This window comes from Colossoma macropomum, unplaced genomic scaffold (genome assembly GCF_904425465.1).
Source record: "Colossoma macropomum unplaced genomic scaffold, Colossoma_macropomum, whole genome shotgun sequence".
In the NCBI taxonomy this organism is placed as follows: Eukaryota; Metazoa; Chordata; class Actinopteri; order Characiformes; family Serrasalmidae; genus Colossoma; species Colossoma macropomum.
Genome location: NW_023494798.1, coordinates 35,692,830 through 35,717,741, shown reverse-complemented (window position 1 = coordinate 35,717,741; position 24,912 = coordinate 35,692,830). Strand labels below are relative to the sequence as shown.

The 24,912-nt window shown below is 39.9% G+C and overlaps 1 protein-coding gene across 1 annotated transcript; it reads left to right on the top strand.

Annotated features, from left to right (window-relative positions):
• The first annotated feature begins 1,741 nt into the window (after window positions 1–1,741).
• On the top strand, window positions 1,742–24,911 carry si:ch211-14c7.2. Its single transcript, XM_036585803.1, has 7 exons — window positions 1,742–1,964; window positions 5,881–6,156; window positions 7,422–10,681; window positions 18,990–19,204; window positions 21,035–21,156; window positions 22,926–23,049; window positions 24,358–24,911. The coding sequence occupies exons 2-7, from the start codon at window positions 5,921–5,923 to the stop codon at window positions 24,484–24,486; spliced, it is 4,086 nt and encodes a 1,361-aa protein (XP_036441696.1). The 5' UTR covers window positions 1,742–1,964; window positions 5,881–5,920; the 3' UTR covers window positions 24,487–24,911.
• The last annotated feature ends 1 nt before the right edge of the window (window position 24,912 follows it).

The window sequence follows — 24,912 nt, the reverse complement described above, 5'->3', positions numbered from 1 at the left end:
GGGGTTTATTTTATTTCTATGTGTATTAAGATTAGAAGTGATTCACACATTGATGGATTTGCTGATGTGTCTGATTGTGTTTCTCACGTTAAACTCAGTTTTTATCGTCAGGTGCAGACTGAATACTTTCCTGCTGGTCTGGGTGACTAATTATCACGATCAGTTATTAAAGTAATAAAAGCTACAGACAGCAGCTCGAGCAGCCTGGATTAATCTGTGTCTGAGGATTATAATAAAACAAACCTCCTCTGCTGCAACTTATCCAGCTCCAATAGGGCTAAACACACCACCACCACGTCAGAGTCACTGCAGTGCTGAGAATGACCCGCCACCCAAATAGGACCTGCTCTATGGGGGTCCTGTGGGGGTCCTGACCACTGAAGAACAGGGTAACAAAGTATGCAGAGAAACAGATGGACTACAGTCTGTAACTGTAGAACTACAGAGTGCTATTTGTATTTTCATGGTGCTCTTTACAGGAGAAGGAAAAAACATTCTTAACTTGTAATGGAAGTTCATGTAAAAACGAGTTTTTTGAAGTGATTTTGGATCATTTCTGTTGGTCCATTCATCCAAATTTTAACACAAGACAAACGATTACTATGCAAAAAACATGGAGATAGGAGGAGAGAGAGAGAGAGAGAGAGAGAGAGAGAGAGAGAGAGAAAAGAGAGAGAGAGAGAGAGAGAGAGAGAGAGAGAGAGAGAGAGGCATTAATCTTGATAAAGCATTGATATTTCCTGTTTGTGTGAAAGATAGATAGACAGATAGACAGACAGACAGATAGACAATAGATAGACAGACATAAACATAGATAGATAGATAGATAGATAGATAGATAGATAGATAAACAGATAGACAGATAGAGAGATAGATAGACAAAGATAGATAGAAAGATACATAAACAGAGACATATAGATAGACAGATAGAGGGATAGACAGATAGATAGATAGAAGGACAGACAGATAGACAGACAGATAGAAAGATACATAAATAGACAGACAGACCGACACACAGACAGAGATAGATAGACAGACAGATAGAGAGATACATAGATAGACAGACAGGTAGATAGAGAGATACATAGATAGACAGACAGATAGATAGACAGAGAGATAAAGAGATACATAGACAGACAGATAGAAAGATACATAAATAGACAGACAGACCGACACACAGACAGAGAGATAGATAGACAGATAGATAGACAGATACATAGATAGACAGACAGACAGATAGTTGATAGACAGATAGATAGACAGATAGAGAGATATAGAGACAGACATAGATAGATAGATAGATAGATAGATAGATAGATAGATAGATAAACATATAGAAGGACAGACAGATAAATAGATAGACAGATAGATAGAAGGACAGACAGATACATAGATAGACAAACATAGACAGAAGTCCAGGCAGATAGACAGACAAACAGGTAGATAGACACAGACAGATAGATAAACAGGCAGACAGACAGACAGACTGATAGATAAACAGGCAGACAGACAGACAGATAGATAGATAGATAGATAGATAGATAGACAGACAGACAGATAGATAGATGTGTGGGTCTGCGTGTGTGCGTGGCGCCTCCTCGTGCGTAAGTACGACGGTGCGCGCACGGGCGCGACTGCACCGCCGTCATTGGTCAGCAGAGCGCACGCACGCGCCGGATTGCGGTGGCTTTGCGTCTCGTTTCCGGTGGGGCGGCGCTTTGATCCTCCGCAGCGCGTGCTGCTGTGGTTTGGCTCGAGGACGCTTCGACCGGGGACTTCGAGCAGATTATGCGATCGATACGTCATCGATATGTGATCGATAAGGCAATGGCGAGCGGAGGAGGTGCTGAAAGGCGCATGCGCGGCGGAGCAGCAGCTTCGCGCTCCTCGGCGTGATTCAGAGAGGATTCGTGACACGAGCTCAGTGCGCGAGGAGGGAGAAAGAAGATGGACACGGCAGTGAGGTGAGACAGCACACACCGACACACTGAGGTGATCGATTACCTCTGATCAGATCTGATCTGTCTGTGGATGTTTGTGAGAGCTGTTTCTGACGCAGGTGCGCGCATCACGCCGCGTGCAGCATCTTCACTGAGCATCACACGGTCACATAGCATCATCACTGAGAGGCTTCACACGGAGCAGCTGAACACCAAACATCCTCAACCACCACTGTAGCTTACGTGTGTGTGTGAATGTATATACATATACACCCACACATACATAACATGTATATAATATATTATATACAACAGATATACACACATTAATGCCTGATTGAGATGTTCTGTATTACATATATGTGTATATGTGTCAGCATTGTGTATATGTGTATATATGTATACACAGCACATGTGTATGCTTATGTGTATGTATACATGTATATGTCTTGTTTATAACTCTTTTAATTCAAATATATATATATATATATATATAAATAATTAGAGACCCTTCAAGACTTCGTGTTCATTATTGAACAGACTTATATCATACACACACACACACACACACATATATATAATGTATAATATATAATGTAATATATATATTGTGTTGTGTTGTTTTTGTATTTTCTATATATTTTTGTCAAATTAGACAGAGAATGAATAGATATTTCGCTGCTGTCGGACCAAAATCTCCAAAATGGTAACTTTACAGGAGAAGGAAAAACATACTGCACTTTTAATGTAAGTCAATGGAACCAGAATTGTTTCCAAGTCATTTTGGGTCGTTTATTTTGGCCCATTCATCATGGAATTTATACATACTGTAAAGGCCAACTGGTGTTTTCAGAATATGTCAAAACCTGAAAAATGACAAAAATGGAGATACGAGGTTTTGTTCTGACAGCAGCGATTTACAGGTATATACAGTTGTAGGCAAAAGTTTCTGCACCTCTGTTCAGTTTCCATGTATTTGTTGATTTTCTGAGTGTAAATAAGTTACACATCCTCTACAGAGACTCACTTCTGCACATTTTAATACACAATTACTGTTTATTTAACATATTATGGAAAAACTAAAACATAAAACATGGCCTGTGCGATATTTTATATTATTTTATTTTATAATATTTTATGTATTTTTTCACTGTGTTAAATTCAGCAAGTAAAATTAAATGTGCAGACAAATGTCATGTGTAAGTGTGTAAGTGTGTAAGTGTGTTCTCTGTTGAGTGTTAACTTATTTTCACTTACAAAATCAACACAACTTGTGATTTTTTGTAAATACAGCATGTGATGTGAGCGATACTGGGGTGTTCAAACCTGAGCATATGACTGTAGACAGATATAAACATTATTGATCCCTGAGCAACAAATATTAGCAGGACAAACCATATGCGCATCGTCCCTGTCAGAGAAAAACCTCGTATCTCCAGAATGGTAACTTTACAGAAGGGAAAACACGCTCACTGTTTATTGGGCCTCGTTCTCCAGCCGTTCTTAAGAAGAAATTCCTTCTTAAAATCCACTTACGCAGTTTTGACGAAGATTCTGTCGTTCACCAGTGTTCTCTTATTTGGGGTTTATTTCTTAGGTAAGAACAGAATCTACACACTCAAGAGCACAAAGGTCAGAACAGTTCTGTGCTTTAAGAACACGTCATGAACCTGACGTAGACTTATTCTTAGGATCTTTCTCAAGAACACACTTAGGAAGATATTGGAGAACAAGGCTCAATGAGGTTCAATGTACATTAATGTAAAGATGCTTGATTCCAGGTGATTCTGGATCATTTCTACAGCTCCGTTTATCAGAAAACCTTCAAACAGTGTGAAGAATTGCTGATGTTTCTTAGAGTACACACAAAAAAAGACAAACTCGGTGGAGAAACAAGGTTTTGTTCCAACAGTGACAGTGTAGTAAGAGGGACAGTAATGTTTACAGCGTTATAAGAAAAATAAACACCAGTGGAGCTGCTTTGATTATGTTTAAAGCTGATTTTAGGCACTTGAGCACATCATTTAGATCCATTTATCTGAGCAGTGAGTGTGCTTTTACTTGCAAAATCACCATGTATCATCAGAATAAATGCAAATAAACATAAATGCAGTAAAAAGTTATCTAAGTTATGTAAATACTGATTAGATAAAGCAGGTATTGAATGATAACCACAAATAATACTGGATTTCCTTGAGGAGAGGGCAGGAAATGGTTAAATGAACACACTGACATACAACTTATTGTAGTAATACTATCTGTATTTATTCTAATGGTAGTGTTTTCCTGAGCAAATAAACACTTACTACCCAGATAAACAGCTTTTTATATCTCGATTTTACTCAGCTGCCTATAACTTTAGTAAAATATTGCGTATGGTTTATGTATGTTTCTTATATTCAAAGTATTGTTAGCTCACAATAGACTTTGCCTGCATGAAGTTTACCTGTTAGAAGATTCTTTTATTGTGTTAAATCAAGCTTTATAGTTTTACAATTGTGTTCAAAAGTTTGGAATCACTGTTTTTAATAATATAAACCCAGTCTGGTTTCAGATTACTGTATAAATCACTGTAATCTGCTCGTCCTGCACAGCTTTCAGGTCTTTAAGATGAAGCTGTAAATAGAAATGTTGAAATGTTAGATGAGTCCAGAGTGAAGAACAGAGTTATAGAAGATTCTAAACTGACTGAGAACCCTGGAGAACATCAAGAACGAAGTTCTAGTAACATTAATATCCAGAATTCACCATATTTCAAAAGTGGAGATCAAATCTGAAGGCAGATGACAAACAATGAATGTAAAATAAATCATTACAGTATATTTTATTTATCGTTTAGTAACTTAAAATATTGAATAAAATCGCTAAAAAAGACCATTTGGTTCATAGTTTTTACTTTTGAAATCCACAGTAAACATAAAATAACAGAAACGGTTAATCTTGCATGCGGTTTCAAACTTTCGAGTGTTATTGTGTTTACATTTGTTTATATTTGCGTCATCGTTAGCTTACAAGACACTTAAAGGGCCGATATTCTAGATTTTTCTTGCATTAATAACGTTGTGTGGTTTTACGCACCAAAAACAGTCATCATTAATTTCTACATGACCATTTTACAACCTCTCTTCATCCCTTACACTTAAAAAAGATGGTTCCTCAAGGGTTCTTGATTCTATATAGAACCATGATGCTTAAATGGTTCTTTGCATGGTGAAATGGTTCATCAGATTGATGGAGAATGTTTTGTATGGTCCTATATAAAACCTTTTTCAAAATGGTTCCCTATAGCACCAGAAAAGGTTTTGCTATTGTTACAGGCCTGACATCGTAACAATAGAACCCTTTTTTGTGCTATACAGAACCATATACAACACATTCTCCATCAATCTAAACCATTTCACCATGCAAAGAACCATTTAAGCAAGCAAAGGGTTCTAAGTAGAACCATGTTTTTTAAGAGTAAACAGGCTGTGTCTTCTACTGTATCTTTAAGACTGATATATATATATATATATATATATATATATATATATATATATATATATATGCAAATTAGCTCTGTTCTGATTGGCTGTGCCTCATTCAGAAAGCACTCAGAGCCAAAACACTCCTTATAACTTCAGCACTGAGTGGGCGGGACTAAATTGCTGTAGGTTGAATAGGTGGATATATGTAAATGAGTTGGTCGTTGTGACATCACAGAAATGGGCTGTTTTTCCAGATGTGGACTGAATGGGGGTTTTGGAAATTTTAACTGTTTTAACATGCAACATCAAAGTCATTTAAAAAAGTGAGGAAAGCTCCAGTTTTCGGAGATCTTGGCCCTTTAAATCCCACTGGACTTATTCGTGAGAAGATGCTCTGACTGTATGAGGCACTGAGGTGGATCCGCGTGTATTTAGCCTGACTAACCTCGCTGACCTGATGTTTCCCTCCACAGTGTTTAGTGGTATCCTGTACACCCCCCTCCCCCCACCGTAATGCTACAGCAGAACAACAACAACAACTCCCTGTGCCTGGACATGGCCCACAGGGAGCTGCTGCAGGGCTGCGGGAGAAGCAGCGCCCCCCTCAGTTTCGGAGCCATCGGGTTCGGAGCGATCCCTCTGATCAAAGGCCTGAGGGCGTGGGCCGTCAGCGGAGGCTTCAATGCCAGAAACAGGAGGAAAACTGCAGAACATCAGAACCATCAGCAGACGGACAGGCAGAGAGGATGGTCAGGCCTGGTTTTCTATTACAATGTCATTTAATAGTGCTTTAGGAGTGTATCATTCACTTATGATGTTTTATTCATTATTATTATAAGTATTATAGTTATTTTAACTGTTCCTTTTTATTACATTTTTTATTTCATCTCTTTTCTATTTTTTCAGCCATTTATTTATTTAATTATTTATTGTTTTGCTGAAATAGAACTCATTGTTATTGTTATCATTATTATTATAGTAAATATCATTATTATCGTAACAGTATTTTATTGTTATTTCAAAATTTTTATTATTTAAAAAACTTTTTTGTTTATGTGTGTAATTTTTTAAAATTTCATTCCTTGTTCAATATTTTTATTTCTGTCACTTTTCTCTCATTCTTTAAAGGGCCTGTATCGTATATTTCTCTTGCATGATGCTTGTGTGGGTTTATGTACCAATAATTCATTTCTACATCACCTCTCTTTATCCCTTAGAATTAAACATGCTGTTTTTGTTACTGTGCCTTTAAAAAATGATATATGTTAATGAGCTCTGTTCTCATTGGCTGTGCCTAAATACTAAGAGCAGTCCAGGCTGAAACACCCCTTAGAACTTCAGCATAAAAGGGTGGGGCTGAACTGGTGTAGGTTGAATGGCTGGATATATTTAAATGTTTTGTTTTTTTCTGACATCACAAAGTCAATAGATTAAAAACAGCTTTTTTGCAGCTTATATATATATATATATATATATATATATATATATATATATAGATATAGATATAGATATATATATAGATATGTATGTACTGAATAGTACTATTTGAAATGTTAACAATGTTTACATACTACATCTTTTTTTTTTATAGTATAAAATGCTATATACAAACTTGCTGTGCCTCATTCAGAAAGTAGTCTGTGTTGAAACTCTCCTTATACCTTCAGCATGACTGGGTGGGGCCAAACTGCTGTAGGCTTTCATTGGCGGATTTATGACATCACAGAAACGGTTAATCAAACACCGGCTGTTTAGTTTCATGTATGGACTGTATTGATTAAGAAGTGAACTATACTTTTAAATTTTCATTTATTATTTCAATTATTATTTATTATTTCAATTATTATCAGGGTGTACATACAGCAATAAGCTGTTTTTATTTTAAAAAAATGAGAAATATTCAATGATATGGGCTTTTAATACCTGTTTTTTTTATTTGCTCTTCATTGTAAAATACATAAGGTCAATGGTCCATATAAATTTACAAGTTCATTATTTTTGTTATTATTTGCAGGAAAACGAAGGAGAACCTAACGTTCCGCACTCCTGGTGCCCTGGTGACTGTGGCCACTCTGAAGGGCTCTGAGGGGGTCCGGCAGACCCAGACCCGCTGCCTGTTCCTCAAAGCGGAGGGATGCAGTTATCTCTGCACTGTGGGAAACAGCAGGCCGGCTGGATCCAGAGCTGCAGGTCCACGGATAAATCCGAATTCGGCAGAAGGGTCGGCAGGCGACACGTATGGCTCTGGCCGAGGAAGACGGGCGAGTCAAGATGACGGAGCTTGTGAGGTCAAACCACCGGTCGTCCGGAAGTGGAGAAAGTCGAGCAAAGTGGTGAAATCCTCAGAGAAAAGCTCAGCAGCTGAGAGTAGAGATGAACCAGGACAAGGGGCTAAAAGGGATTTCACCTCACAGATCGATGCATTAAAAACTTCAGACTGTGCCATAACAGCATGCCTAAAGGCTAAACACAAGCATGCAGCTAGCAGCACACAGCCAGGAACTGTAAACAAGAACACTGCTGGCATCGAGAAGGTTAATGATGACAAGACTCACCTGCACAGGTGCGAACCAGACACCTCTGCCGAAGCTAGTTCCAGTGCATCTGGCAGTTCTGAGGTTTATGTGGGTCAGGAAGAGCCCAGACCTTGCAAAGACAGCACAGAGGAGGCCACAGCTAGCATTAAACAAAAGGGTGACCTTGTAGCAGATGTAAACCTGAACCACACTGCAAAAACCAAGGGCATGCATTTTGTCAGTGATGTGCCAAAACCCAAAGAGTTCAGTCCAGAGGAACTTATGCAAGTCACCATTAACAGAAATGCTAACATTAGCCATAGCTGTGAAGATATAGACATAGCTAACATAGTTATTGTATCCAGAACTCCCTCAGATGACACTGAGGGGTCCAGAATAGACAAAGACTCGTCTAAAAGTAACAATGAGGTGGTCATCCATTCTGAAGAAATGGAGGAAGTTGAAGGCCTTGACATGGCCAGCACTAGGAGTGTCTTGGAGGATCCTGGTCATGATCATGAATTTGCAAGAGTGGAGAATGGATCTAAGGCCAAGATGGACAAAGACTCCTTCAAAAGTGAGAATGGCCTGCCAAAGCTGGTCATCCATTCTGAAGAAATGGAGAAAGATGAAGGCTTGGACATGACCAGCACCAAGAGTCCTTTGGAGGATCCTGGTCAGGGTCATGACCTTGCAGGAATGGAGAATGTATCCATGGCCACAATGGGCAAAGACTCTCTTAACAATGAGAAGAACGAGCCTGAGGTGGTCATACAGTCTGAACAAATGGAAAAAGATGAAGCCTTGAACATAGCTAGCACCAACAGTCCAAAGAAGGATCTTGGTCAGGGTCATGACCTTGCAGGAGAAGAGTCTGGATCCATGACCGGGATGAACAAAGACGAGAACAAGAAGAACCAGACTGAGGAGGTCAAATGGTCTGAGGACATGGAAAAAGATGAAGGCTTGGATGTGGCTAGCACCAAGAGTCCACAGAAGGATCCTGGTCAGGGTCTTGAGCTCTTAGGAATGGAGAATGGACCCAAGGCCACGATGGATGAAGACTCACTTAACAATGAGAAGAACCAGCCTGAGATGGTCATACGGTCTGAAGAAATAGAAAAAAATGAAGAAGGAGCCCTGGACGTGGCTGGTGCCAAGAGTCCTTTGGGGAATGCCAGTCATGATTATGACCTTGCAGGAGTGGAGAGTGGATCCAAGGCCACAGTGGATAAAGACTCACTTAAGAATGAGAAGAACCAGTCTGAAGTGGTCATCCATTGTAAGGAAATGGAGAACGTTGAAGACTTGGAGATGGCCAGTGCCAGTAGTCCAGTGGAAGATCCCTGTCAGGGTCATGACCCAGCAGTGATGGAGACTGGATTCAAGGCCAAGATGGACAAAGACTTACATAAAAGTGAGATTGGCCAGTCTGAGGTGGTCATCCATTTTCTTCAAATGGAGAAGGAGGAAGCCTTGAGCATGGCTAGCACCAGTAGTTCAGTGAAGGATCCTGGTCAGGGTCATGACCTTGCAGAAATGGAGACTGGAATCAAGGCCAGGAAGGAAAAAGACTCACTTAAAAGTGAGACTGACCAGTTTGATGTGGTCATCTACAATAATAGAATGGAGAAAGGTGAATCCTTTAACATGGCCAGTGCCAAGGGTGCACTGGAAGATCCTGATCAGGGTCATGACCTTGCAAGGATGGACAAAGACTCTATTAAAAGTGAGAATATCCAGTCTGAGGTCGTCATCCATTCTTATCAAACAGAGAAAGAGGAAGCCTTGAGCATGGCCAGCACCGATAGTCCAGTGGAGGATGTTGGTCAGGGTCAAAACCTTGCAGGAATGGACAATGGATCCAAGGCCATAATAGTCAAAGACTCACTTAAAATTGAGAAGAACCAGCCTGAGGTGGTCATACGGTCTAAGGAAATGGAGAAAGATGGTGATGAATCCTTGGACATGACCAGCACCAGGAGTCCAGTAGAGGATCCTGGTCAGGGTCATAATCCTGCAGGAGTGGAAAATGAGAATAGCCAGGCTGAGGTGGTCATCCATTCTCTTCAAACGGAGAAAGATGGTGATGAATCCTTGGACGCAGTTAGGACCAAGAGTCAAGAGGAGGATTCTTGTCAAGGTCATGATCCTGCAGGAGTGGAGAATGTATCCAAGGCCAGGATGGACAAAGACTCACTTAAAAGCGAGAAAAGCCAGTCTAAGGTGGTCATCTACACGGAAGAAATGGAGAAAGATGAAGCCTTGGACATTGCCAACGCCAGAAGTCCTCGGGAGGATCCTTGTCAGGGTCATGTAGGACCACTGGAGGAATGCTGTCCTCCTCAGCAGACGGAAGTAAACAGTGTTTGTGAAGAACAATGGTTTACTAAATCTCCATCACAAGGTTCTCCCAAAGCCTCTGCTGTTGTTGCCACTGCCTGCCTACTTAATCCAGCCTTCACTAGCACCTCCAACTCCACCACAGCCATAGCAACAGCCCCCCCAGCCCTCAGCAGGCAGGAGGAGGTGGGGGCTGGCTTTAGGAGCTTAAGGCCTCAGCCGGAATCCCAGCTTCTGTCAGAGCAGGAGAGAGGCCAGGGCTGGAGCAAAGTGGCCACGAACGAAAGGCCTGTGGAGGTGGGTGACGAAGAGGAGGATGAGTTTGGGGTCTTCATGCAGGCCGGGGAGGAGCAGATATGGACAGAAGAGTTCAACGAGCTCCAACAAGTGCCTTCTGGGATGCACGATGGCATTGGTGAGTAAAGTACATCCTGTTTTTTGTACTTTTATAATGTACACATGGTTTTATGTTCCAAACACTGTCATAATTCATTTTTCATGACCATTTTCTAACCTCTATTTATCCCTTAGAATCAAACTGGCTGTTTTTGTTACTGCGCCTTTAAGACTGATATATGAAAATGAGCTCTGTTTTGATTGGCTGGTCTGTTTTGCACATAATTTCAATAAGCAGTCTTGCCTGAAGCACTCCTTGCCATGTCAGTGTGAGTGGGTGGAGCTAAACTGCTGTAGGCTGAATATGCAGATATATGTAAATGTGTAGGTTTTTGTGACATCACAAAAACAGTGATTTCAAAACAGGTTGTTTTTGCTAAATATATGAACTGGAAAGAGAATTGTATGTTTTGTTTACATACTCTTTTATTTTAAAAAAAGAGGAGAAGGGTTCTTCAAGGTTTCTTTAGTAAAGACAGTGGTTCTATACAGAACCATGAACACACAAAGAACTTTTTGCATGCTTAAAAGGTTCTTTGCATGGTGATTGAAAGCCTACACACGTTCATTTAGACATAGCCAGAGGCCACGCCCACTTTATCTCCTTGTTGTTATCAGCTCTCAAACCTTTCAGGTGTTTAAAGCACCTTTGGACCAGAACAGTTCCAGTATGAGCTTTTAGCAGTAGTTTGTAGAAGAGAACTGTTCCTGCTCGTGTTAAAGGGACGGTGTGGAGGGCGAATCTGACAGAACTTTAGTCTGTTTTTCCTTAACGTCTATAAAGAGCCGTTATCTGGGCTGAATGTTCAGAGGAAGTAAGTCGGTCAGTATCAGTAACTCCTGCCCGAGAACGAGTGTTTCCTTTGTTTGGAGTTCAGCAGCAGCAGACAGACAGACAGACGCGTCTCCCACCGAGCCTTGTATTAATCAGCCTGTCTGAACTGACCTGGATTCACACAGTCTAACAAACTCGCGTGAAGGTACTCGTTATTAAAACGCCACTGGAAATACAGCTCTCTCTCTCTCTCTCTTTCTCTCTGTGTCTCTCTCTCTCTCTCTCTCTCTCTTACTCTCACTCTCTCTTTCTCTCTCTGTCTCTCTCTCTCTCTTTCTCTCTCTCTCTCTCTCTGTCTCTCTCCCTCTCTCTCTTTCTCTCTCTCTGTCTCTCTCTCTCTTTCTCTCTCTTTCTCCCTGTCTCTCTCTCTTTCATCTCCCTCTCTCTCTTCTATCTCTCTCCTTCCACTTTTCTCTTGCTCTATTTTTCCCTATCTCTCCCTCCATCTCTTTCCCTCCCCCTCTCTCTCTTTCCTCTGATTCTTCCACTCTTTCCCAGTCTCTGTCCCTCTTTTTTCTTTTCCATATCTCTCTCTCTCTCTCTTTCCCAGTCTCTGTCTCTGTCACTCTCACTCACTTTTTTCTCATCTCTCTCTTCACTTCTCTTTCTGTTTTTCTCTTTCTTTTTTCCCCATCTCCCCCACTTCCCTTTCCCATCTCTCTCCCTCTCTCTTCATCTTTTCATTCTCCTCTTTCCTCCTCTCTTTATCTATCACCTTCTTTCCATATCCCTTTCTCTCTCTCCCTATCTCTATCACTGTCTCTCTCTTTTTCTCTTCTCTTGCGTTCTCTATCTCCTCTCTCTATCTCCCAATCGCTCTCACTTGCTCCCCTCTCTTTCCATATTTCTTTGTTCTTTTTCCATATCTCTCTCTCTCTCTCATCTCTCTCTTTCTCTATCTCTCTCACTCTCATGTCTTTCCATATCCATCTTTTTCCAAGCATTTCTCTCTTCAGCTCTCTCTTTCTTTGCCCATCTCCATCTCTTTCCCTCTTTCACCATTCCTCTCTCTTTTGCTGTCTCTCCACATGTCTCTCTTTCTCCTTTCTTCTCTCTTTCTCTGTCTCTTACTCTCTCCTCCCCCTCCTCTCTTTTCTTGTCTGTCTTTAGATATCTTTCTCCATCCCTCTGTCTCTCTTTCTCCTTCTCTGTCTCTCTCTCTCTCTCTCTCTCTCTCTCTCTCTCTCTCTCTCTCTCTCTCTCTCTCTACCAGCCCGTTAGCCTCAGGCTAGGTGCAGTGCTAAAGAGGCTGAGGATAGTGTGGATGATGTGGGGGGGGTCTTGCCTTGTTATCTCCATAGTAACGTGTCCTGGGATGACCAGCGTCACGGTGCCGCCTGAAGCCACGGCTTTACTCTTATTCAGGGCGAACACAGTCGATCATGTTCAGAGTAAACGAGCAAAGCGCTTCATTTTACATTTCACAGAGTTTCCAGCGGCTCCGTCAGTCCGAGTCTCTCACTCAGGTTCTCTCTTCATTTTCACCTGAAACAGGTGAGACCTCAGAGCCTACTGAGGGGCAGTTAGGGTTGCCAGGTGTTCGGTTTTGGACCACACAGTCCGGTTATAGGCTGTGGTGTCCGGTTGGTACTGTTGACCAGACATTAAAATGTCTGTAGTAAAGACAGTGGTTCGATACACACACTCAAAGAACTATTTGCATACTAAAATGGTTCTTGCATGGTGAAATGGTTCTTCAGACTGATGGAGAATGTGCTGTATGTGGTTCTATATAGCACCAAAAATGGTTCTTTTATTGTATAAAAGCTTGACATCGTAACAATAGCAGAACCATTTTTGGTGCTATATAGAACACTTTTCAAAAAGATTCTTTAAGGAACCATCTACTCTCTTAAAAGAGGTGTTTTTTTAGGGTTCTTTAGTAAAGACAACGGTTCTATATACAACCATGAACACTCAAAGAACTATTTGCATGCTTAAATGGTTCTCTACACGGTGAAATCGTTCTTCATATTGATGGGGAGTGTGCTGTATATGGTTCTATATAGCACCAAAATGGATCTTTTATTGTATACAACCATGACATCATAACAATAGGAGACTTTGTTGCTATATAGAACCAACACATGAAGAACCATTTAAGCATGCAAATGGTTCTAAATAGAACCGTTGTGTTTACTAAAGAACACTTGAAGAACCATGTTTTTAAGAGTGTATTCTGAAGCAGTTGTTTATATATGGGTGGATTTCAGCTTCAAATGTTGTAGTTTCTGCTATTACTTTGCAGTTTAAAGGGTCTGTGTCCTGCAAAATCCAATTTTCCTAACTTTTTTAAATAAAAGAGTTTGATGTAGTTTTTATGTAGTTTGATGTAAACATTGTGAAGATTCAAATAGGACTGTTCACTCCCCATGTGTCAAACACAAGGCCAGCGGGCCGAGTCAGACTCGTGGCACAATCCTATTCGACCCGCAAAATTATTTTAATGTTCTATTAATATTAGCCCATTTCACCATGAGCTGCACTACAGTTCCCAGCATGCACCGCAACATAATGTGTGCTCCCACCCCCTCCCCAACAGTAATTAGTGGGACAGTGCCACAATAAAAAAGCCAGGTGTCCAATTCAAGCGAATGGGCAATTTTAAAAGACCTACCGTACACCAGACAGCGAGCATATATCAGTCCACTGGCTTGATAAGGTCGGCAGCCCACTGACTGTTTGCCACTGCTAGTTCCCCCTCGGACCACCCAGATTACTGTCCTGCATAACACATTTTTAATCTCCTCAAACAGATTTTAAATGCACAGAGACTTTTATTTTAGAAATTAAACTAAGACAAATATTATAAACAACTAACAGAAATAAATATTGACTAGGCCTGATAAAGACTAATTTTATAGAAAAATGTTGTTGCTGAAACTGAGCTGGATTAAAATTATTTACTAAACTAATTTACAAAGTACAACTGAAGAAAAGAAGGAAGGAAAAATCAGTAAACTGGACTGTGAGTGGAAAATGAGAGATGATCAGTGGAATTTTGTCTAATACTCTGCTTAACCACTGGTGGAGCACCCGGAAAACACTGAGCAAAATGCCGGTGGACCACCAGCTTTGTCATCAGCGGGCCGACAGTCGCCCACTGTCCTCTTGCTATCAGGGACATCGGGGGCATTTAAAGAGGTTTAACAGTGATCTGCAGCTAATGTGGTCTGTTGTTTTCTATGAAACAGTTTGTTTTTATGTAAAATTATTTTTGAATCATTCAAGTATTCAGTGTAATTAAAATAAACTTTACTGGGGTCCAAGAGAGGCATAGTCGAAAAACAGGCCAAGGTCAAAACCAGAATAAATAAAACAGAGATAATCCAAGCAAACAATCCGAAAGGGCAAAGACAAAAGGCACAGTTCAAAAATACTGGAAGCAGTTTCGGTACACGATAGAACAAAACAAGAAGTACCGCTCAGTAGCTCTATTAAAAGAACACTCCACAATGAACTAAGATAAAAGCCCAGGATTATATACTAACTAAACAGGTAACTATACTCAGACACAGGTGCTACACATCAATACTCAGGCGAGGAAGAGCAGTGATTGGTTGGCGCTGGTGGTGTGACTGTCAGGTCCAGGGAGTCCTGGGAGATTGAGTCCATGGAGGAGTGAGGTCTGCCAGTTATGTGCTCTTCCAGAGGATTCTGGGAAATCGAGTTCTTAGCGAAAACTGGGTCAGAGGGATGCGTGACACCTAGTACATGTCGGATCAAAACCTCCAAAACGGTAACTTTACAGGAGGCACAAAAAACATACTCTACTTTTAATGTAAGTCAATGGAACCAGATCTTTTTCCAAGTAATTTTGGGTCATTTCTTTTGGTCCGTTCATCATGAAATTTATCCACAATGTAAAGGACCACAGGTGCTTTCAAATTATGTGAAAAACTGAAAAATGACAAAAATGGAGATACAAGTTTTTTTTTTCGTGACAGCAGTGATACTGTATATAAACTAAGCTGCAAAAAGAAAGCAGGTTTTAATCCAGTATTTTTGTGATGTCACAAAAACCAACACATTTAAGTATATCCACCCATTCAGCCTACACCAGTTAGCCCCACCCATTTATGCTGAAGTTATAAGGAGCGTTTCAGCCTGGGCAGCTCTTAGAACAAGGCACAGCCTATCAGAGCTCATTTACATTTATCAGTCTTAAAGGCACAGTAACAGAAACAGCCTGTGTAATTGTAAGGGATATACAGAGCTTGGAAAACGGTCATGAAATATGAATTATGACTGTGTTGGTACATGAAATCACACAAGTGTTATAACTGGACCCCAGGGAAAACATTAAATATAAGAATAATGTCTGTTTTGCCACAACTCTGGCAACCCTAGTGACAAAATGTCTTTACTACTATTACGTTATTGGTTGCACTTCATCTGTAGTTGGTGGAGGCACTTTTTTTCTTTTTTCTTGGTCCTACAATATTAACAGGTCATTATAAACGGTCCACAAGCAGAGCTGACTCATCTGAAAGGTAACAGGTGGGCAGAGTGACTAACCGTTTCCTCCACAGTCCTAAACACATCAGGCTCAGAGCTGCTTCTCAGCTCGTTCTTTATTTCTGCGGTTGTTTTTATTGCTCGTTTAGCCGCAGATTTCGTAATCCGCTGAATTCCACTTTGTGTTAATCCGGGATTAGCAGTAATGCAGGTAGCGCGAGCAGGTAGTAAACAAAAACAGCCTGTTTTTGCTCACTTTTGAAATCAGGTCATCAAAGTAGATCATTAATGAAAATGGGACGCTGGCAGAAACCATTTCATACTTTATTTATGATGATGGACATCAAAGCAGAACCATTATAACATGCAAACAGCTGTTTATAAAATTATGAAAATACAGATCATTAAAGACAGTGCAGTATGTTTGATCTGAAGAGGTCGAATGTTGAATGTGTACATACATTCCTGAGCAAAAGTCCCTTCATTTATTTAATTTTCAGTCAAAAAAAGCCATGAAGTACCTGGCAGTGGCCTAGTTACAGCCGCTCACACACTCCTGAGGGACAGAGCAACAACAACGATAGTAATAATAACAGCAACAATAATAATACCAATAATAATAATAATTGCACTTGCAGTACTGTGCACAAGTTAGATGCCATTTTATTTAATTTCATAAATAATCAGAATTTATATTTAACAGAAAATGACACAGAAGCCTCAACAGCTAACTCTAATCTCAGCTGTCTGAGTCAGTGAGTCACTCTTTACCTTTATTCCAGCCTCCATTCTTTTCAGGAGACTCACTTTCAGTTCCTCAAAGAATCTGCAGACACACCTCCAAAGTTCAGTCTCAGAAGCTGGTTTAACATTTTCTGCTTCTTTACAATTCTGGTAATCCCAGACAATCTCAAAGATGAAAGCTTTACAGGGGAATTGATTGATGATTTTTCAAACAAAAATTTCTTTACAGTGGTGGTGACAGGAACCAGGGGTCGCCATGACTACAACACAAATATAAACATTTTATTTACTATCCAAAATCACCAGTGAACCTACACGAGTCTTCTGAGTCTATATGGAATGTTGATGATGGAAAATAGTGGAAAATCTGAAATAAGTTTTCTTCTGGGACTATTTTGCCCCAATACACCCTGCATATATCCCTCCACCATGAATGGATGAATTTTAAAAATACGTTTCAGATCAAAACCTCCACTCTGAAAGACTGCACCATCAAATAGTGCAACAATTCAAGAATAACGTTTCTCAACATAAAATAGCAAAGAACTTCTGCTTTTCATCATCTACGGTACAGAATATCATTAAAGGATTCAGAGAATCTGGAGAAATCTCTGTATGTAAGGGACAAGGCCAAAAACCAGTATTTGCTGGCTGTGATCTTTGGGCCCTCAGGCAGCACTGCATTAAAAACAGACATGATTCTGTAGTGGAAATCACTGCATGGGCTCAGAAGCACTTCTGAAAACCACTGGCTGTGAAAACAGTTCATCACTGCGTCCACAAATGCAAGTTAAAACTGTAAAATGCAAAGAGGAAACCATAAACGCTGCCGCCTTCTCTGGGCCCAAGCTTATTCAAAATGGACTGAGGCGAAGTGGAAAAGTGTCCTGTACGCTAAACTGACATGCCTGCAGTCCAGACCTGTCACCACTGATTACATTTTGCACATTATCAAATGAAAAATACAACAAATGCACTGTTGAGCAGCTGAAATCCTGTATCAAACAAGAACAGGAAACATTTCACTTTCTAATCTACAGCAGTGTCTCCTCAGTTCCCAAACACTTACAGAGTGTTGTTAAAAGAAGAGGTGATGAAACTCAGTGGTAAACAGGCCCCCGTCCCAACTTTTTTGGATCATGTTGTTAGCATCAAATTCAACATGGGCATACATTTTTTCAAAAAACAATTTCTCAGTTTCAACATTTGATTTGTTGTCTTTGTACTATTTTCCTTTAAAAATATGATTTACATGATTTGCATATTATTGTATTCTATTTTTATTTACATTTTGCCCAGCGTCCCAACTTTTTTGGAGATGGAGTTGTATAAGAGTGAGTCATCAGAAACCACATAATCAAGTTTATTAGATATTAATGAACACCTCCACATGGTCTGATGATTTAGACATGCAGTTAGCACTATGCTAATTGGAGGGCTGTAGACCTCCATCGCTTGTTAGCTGCATAAGCCTCATAGCTCCAGTGCTAAACTGGACTCCCAAAAAAGACAGTCCTAAGAGAAGGAACACCCCCCATTCTTAAACCCTTACACTGGTTACCAGTCTGTTCAGAATAGGCTTTATGGAGCTGTTACTGCTCTATAAACGTCTTAATGGTCAGGAGCAGTGTATTTATCTGACCTGCTGCAGCGATATGAGCCGAGCAGAACTCTCAGATCATTAGGAACTGGTCAGTCAGTTCTGCTGAAGGTGAAAACTAAACATGGAGAAGCAGCGTTTAGATACTATGCTGCTCTTAAGTGGACCCAGTGGACAGAGAGCATTAGAAGAGCCGACACTGGACACTTTAAACCAGCCTGAAAACGATCCTGTTTGAGCAGCTTTCAGCTCAGTTTAAACACTGTTAGTGTTTCTAGACCCTTTTCCTCTGTAACGGCACTTTTTTGTAATCCTAATCTAACTTTTAGTTTTTAATTTGATTATTTAACTATCCTAATTGAATGTCTAATTTGATTTTTAATTTAATGATTTTCTCTTTTAAATTCATTGCTTTAATCATGTTTTAATTGTTTTTAATGTTGTTTTTAATAATGTTTTTCTTTTCGCGTTTACTTTTTTAAAACAACTCTGACTCTGTATTTTCTCATCTATAAAGCACTTTGAATGACAGCGGTGTTTGAAAGGTGCTCTATAAATAAACTTGCCTTGCCTAAAACTAAAGAAGCATCAAACATGCCTTGGCTGATCTATATTTAGGGGTTTTATGTGGAACTGTTCCTTTAGTGTATTAAATTTTTAGAAAAAAAAAAACTGTGTTGATACCAACAGGACATAGAACCTCTACTGATGCAAATGAGCCCATGTCCTGGACGTCTGATTGGACTGGAGTCCAGTCGTTCCACCAATCAGATGACTCGTGGGCCACCTTTAAGCAGGAGGATGACAGCAGAGGGGCGGAGTCAGAGATAGCGCCAGCCGGCCAATGGTGGAGCTCGACCGCAGTGGAGAACTCAGACCTCACACTGTCGTCTCTGAATAATGTGGTATGACTGAAAACATGAAAACACCCAGCTTTTCAACATGTTTTCTATGTCAGATTATTATTATGATTATTAATTATTATTATTTGTCATATTAAAGCTAATTAGGTTTATTTAGAAGTAAAACAGTATCATACGGCAGTATGATAGTATTAGTGACAGTATTGTCTTGGGAAACTAGCAAAAAAAAAACAAAACTCTACAATAATGCTGATTCTCGCTAGCGCCCCTAAGGGATTTTAATAATGGTTCATTCTACAGAAACGTCCACTTTCCTGTCTCTCCATAGGAGTCACTGGTGTTACTGATTCTCATTGGTGTTCCACATAATAAAGGAACACCAGAGACATTTTAATGAACAATGCATTTTACAAAACGGCTGCTACAGAGCATCAAACCACATGTTGTCAATCATGGAATATCCACTAAAATATGGAATTTAATCCATTTGTATTCTATTTTTTCACAGTTACCTCAGAATAAAGTCGGTCACACCAGTGACTTCAGCTAAAAGCTTTATATGAAATCATGAGCTAAATGAGAAAATCTCTGATAACTGAAAGACACAGTGGACTCACCATGAGCTTTTCTTCATAGATCCTCAGAAAACAGGTAAAAGGAAGTCGAGTGATGTCATCAGTGTGACTTTTATTTCAAAATAAGAGATTTTTTGTTACGCAGTAACACCAGTGACACGACTCCTGGGGACAACTTTCATTATATATTTTATAATATTTATTTGTCATTTATTTTCTTTATTTAATTTAAATCATATATTCCATAGTCATGTATAGATTATTGTAGTTAAAATTTCAGAAAGACATGTTTTTTTCTTCAGAATATGGCCTCAGCCTTTACACATGACTGTGGGGACGAGCTCCTCTGTACTGCCTGGAATTCTAGATGATTGATTTAAAAACCAATATTGCAAAATTGAGGCTCAAGAAGGTGTAATTGTTAAAATAACTTATTGTTTTATTTTAAAATATAAATAAATTGTAACCCTAACATGTTTTTCAAGTGTAATATATCTGCAAATGCTATGGACACAAAAATGGACGTAGAATGTAGAATGACCCTAGTATGTTAGCACTAAGCTAATGCTGGTGCACATATACATTTGGTTTGATTAAGCACAGATATTCGTAGATTGTAAAAGACATTATCATATATCTGAGCTTGTATGTATCAGTTTTACAGTCACTCTTTCAGTAAAGAGTTCTGGCACAGAGCTGCCGCCACTGTTTTCCATTCCTAACAACTAACCGGAACCTGCTTAGACTACATTCTATATTCAGTGACGTATCTAGAACTTTCAGAAAGCCTAGAATGACATTTTTACGCTCAAAATTGTCAATCAAAACACAATTAGTTGGTTCCTTTGTCACTAATTATGTCGGTAGTTAATCTAACATGTAAGGCCTTCAGTCCAGCTCCAGAGGTCCTAACCAATAGGAGAGCTTGCTCAGCTGTATCTACCTAGATACAGAAAAAACAATCCTGATTGGATAATTTTCCATTGGGCATTTCAACATTGTAACCCTTTTGTTTCCAACCAAAATATAACAATGAAATAAGAGTATTACTACAGTGCTTACAGAGTTTAAATATGAGTTAAAGTTAAAGTCTAAAAATTACAGATGTTTTTTTTTATTTCACAGAATTCATTAGGGAATTTCTGGAGTTCTACATAAACCTGAGGGTTCCCCTCCGGCACAAAGAACCCTTTGTGGCACCTTTATTTTTAAGAGTTTACATGCTAGCTAATTATTTCTTGTTTATTGTTGACCACTTTGGAGATGGATGACGTGTTATATCTGTGTTTGTGTGCAGTCCCGAGTGTTTTTAGAGGCGTTCCCCTCCGTGGACTCCACCTGTGGAGAAACTGACTGTGTTCCAACACTGAAGGAGCTTCTGCAGAGACCTGCTGAAAACAACAGAGCCGCAAAACCTCAGTACGTCCCCCCACATTCTGTATATTACCTTGGTTTAGCGCTTACAGCAAAGGTTTGGCAAAAAAAATCGAATTCACCCACAACCTCCCTCAAATGTAGTTGATCTGCCAAAATGCCAAGATGTGTTTGGTGTCTGAAGTTTGCCTCTTTGGTTTTAGCACTGGAGCTACGAGGCGAACAGAGCTAAACAGTAAATGGAAGCTTCCACCAAACTTTCTGCATAATTAAGTGGTTAAGATGTAATCAGAGCGGTTCAGAGCGGTTCAGAGTGGTTTGGTGCGAAACGCTCTGTTCTAGATAAACTTACAGAGTCAGAACTGTTCACAGTGGTGGTGATAGGAACCAGACGTCCACCTCTAAAAGCTCCCTCACAGAAAGTTACTACATGAAATGGTTATGAATTCACTGCCTGATGACTGAGACACTGTTTTATGATAGTTTAGAGAACTTAAACTCCATTCATGGTGGAGGGATACATGCAGGGGCAAAATAGTCTTATTTTAAAATAAGAAAACTGATTTATTTATATTTTTTTGCCACTATTTTAGAATCAATATTCCATATAAAAACTCAGAAGACACATGTGACGTCGCTACAGAGCCCCTGAAAGGACATGGAAACAAAATGACGTTTTGCTATAATAGGTAAAAGATTTTTTGCCTGTTAAAAGACCTGAGATTTTCTTTTTTTCTCAACTTAGTTAATATTTCAAGATTTTCTCAGTATAGTTTTCTCTGTATAATTACCACAAGATATTTACCTCAAAATATTTTTTTTTGGAATAATTTTCTTGAGATATGTAAGGAAAACTCAAGCGCAATACTCACTCTGCCCTGTAGATGGCACCAATATGCCATTCAGGCAACATATCATTATCTCCCTAAGTCCACTGTCCATTTTTCAGGGGTGCTGGAAGTTGTGTATCCATGATTGGAGCTATTCTAATGTAAATGAACCACTATATATCACTTTATTTTAAACTTTGTTTCAAATACAAAGACATGGTTTCAGTGCTCGCCAACAGACATCATTATATATCTCATTATATTCTATCAGAGGGCCGTTTGAAACGTGTTTTAAAATGCAGAGATACACAAACATATCCAAGGTATTGGTTTTTATTCAAGAATAAAGCTGCAGTTTATTGCTACAGGTGGATGCATGCAATGCAAAGTGTTTAGAGAATAACCTACGTGCCAAAAAGGAAATGTCCAGACAATTATCCGAAGAAAGTTATCTCAAAATAAATCTCAGGTCGTTTCACAAGCAGTAGGTTATTTTTTTACCCATTACGAAAAAAAACATAATTTTTGTCCCTTCAGGGCTCCATACTCCACTGGTGGTTCTGGATAGTAAATAAAATGTCTATATTTGTGTTGTAGTCATGGCGACCCCTGGTTCCTATCACCACCACTGTAGAGACATCTGAACCATTTCACACCAAACCACTCTGAATCACTCTGATTACATCTCACACAGTGAGTTATGGAGGAATAATTTTAAAAAATGGGTGAAATTTCCCTTTAAAAGCACATTTTAGACAGGTTTCACCCTGCTGATCTTATACTGCCCTCTTGTGGTAATGTATGAGATTGCAGCTTTGTATCAGGTGACTGTGCGTGAGAACAATGATTTGGCTGTCTTGAAGCTCAGAGGAGCTCCATTAAATTCACTGTTTCACCCATCGGTCAGTGTTGATTCAGTGGTGAAGTGAGTCTTTGTCCAGCAGTTACACGCTCTCAGTGTCAATCATTGCGTTTCGCTTAAAGGAGCCAGAACTTATTGGACGGCCTTCAGGATCTGGACCGGATGATTGATGTGAAATATAAGCGGGCGGAGTCTCTGAGCCGTAAGCTCCTCCTCCAGTCACTGCACTTGGGCGCAGTCAGCTCTGTAAGTTGTTTACTTTTGAAAGAGCAAATATGATTAATGAAACTAAACTGCATTAATAGCTCAGAGTTACATTACATCCATTACATCATACAGATACTGGCTTTGATACGGGCCTGATGTTTATTAATGTGCTCTGAGATACTGAGACATATTTTTCAAACAAAATAACTAGAATTTAGTACGATTATCTACTGTTTTTAATATTTTAACACTTTAAACTGTCAAAAAAAATTATACTGTAATTCTACAATCATTTAAAATAAGGGTTCTTCAAAGGTTATTTTGTAAAGTCAGTGGTTCTATGTAGGTGGTGCATGGTGCAATTGTTCTTCAGATTGATGGAGAATGTGTTGTATACACCGATCAGGCATAACATTATGACCTTGTTTCTACGCTCATTGTCCATTTTATCAGCTCCACTTACTATATAGGTGCACTTTGTAGTTCTACAGTTACTGTAGTCCATCTGTTTCTCTGATACTTTGTTAGCAGCAGTCACAGCAGTGCTGTTGGAGTTTTTAAACACTGTGTCCACTCACTGTCCACTGTATTAGACACTCCTACCTTGTCAGTCCACCTTGTAGATGTAAAGTCAGAGACGATAGCTCATCTGCTGCTGCACAGTATGAGCTAATCATCCTATAGTTCTTCATCAGTGCCCACAGGACGCTGCCCACAGGACGCTGCCCACAGGACGCTGTTGGCTGGATATTTTTGGTTGGTGGACTATTCTCAGTCCAGCAGCGACAGTGAGGTGTTTAAAAACTCCAGCAGCACTGCTGTGTCTGATCCACTCGTACCAGCGCAACAGACACTAACACACCACCACCACGTCAGTGTTACTGCAGTGCTGAGAATGACCCACCACCCAAATAGTACCTGCTCTGTGAGGGTCCATGGGGGTCCTGACCACTGAAGAACAGGGTAAAAGGGGGCTAACAAAGTATCAGAGAAACAGATGGACTACAGTCTGTAACTGTAGAACTACAAAGTGCACCTATATAGTAAGTGGAGTGTAGAAACAAGGGGGTGGTCATAATGTTATGCCTGATCTATATAAACCCATATACAGCACATTCTCCATCAGTCTGAAGAACCATTTCACCATGCAAAGAGCCCTTTAAGCATGAAATGCTTTTTTGTAGAACTTGTGGTTCTACTTATGGCTATTTTCACTGGAAATTGAATGAAGGTGCTCTCTGACTTGTGCACAGTGCTGTATGTGAAATTAATATTATTATTACTATTATTATTATTATTATTATTATTATCATTATTGTTGTTGTCATTGTCGTTCTGTGCCTTTAGGAGCGTGCAAGTGGCCGTAAGCAGGCCACCGCCAGGTTCTCACCCAACCTGCCCTCGTCCAACCAGCAGCTAGCGGCTAACGCTAAACGACGGCTGTCTTATGACATCAACAGGAACATCATGACCTAGCGTCTACGCTAATTAGCGAAACCGCTCGCATCTGTGCTACCCTTCAAAACTGGAGACGAAGCGAGAAGATGACGACAGCTGTAGTTTGTTTTCTTTTTGTCCCAGAAGTCTGTGCGCTCTCATTCTGTTCTCTCACTTGGTTTATTTGTTATGTATTTTTCCCAACAGCTTATCTTACATAAACACTCTCGCAGTAGATACAGGGCAGGTACTTAGAGCGATTTTCCAGCTGATCTCCATCTGCCACATCTGCAGCGCACGGTCCAGAGCTGCGGCTAACGGTCACTCCATAATCGATTCATCAGGAACAGAAAAAGTGCAGTAATCAGTAACCAGCATGAAATAATTAACATTATACACAGTGATTTATTCAGCAAGTGAAAATACAAGCATTATTGCTGCCTTTGCAGTGTTTTTAACATAAAT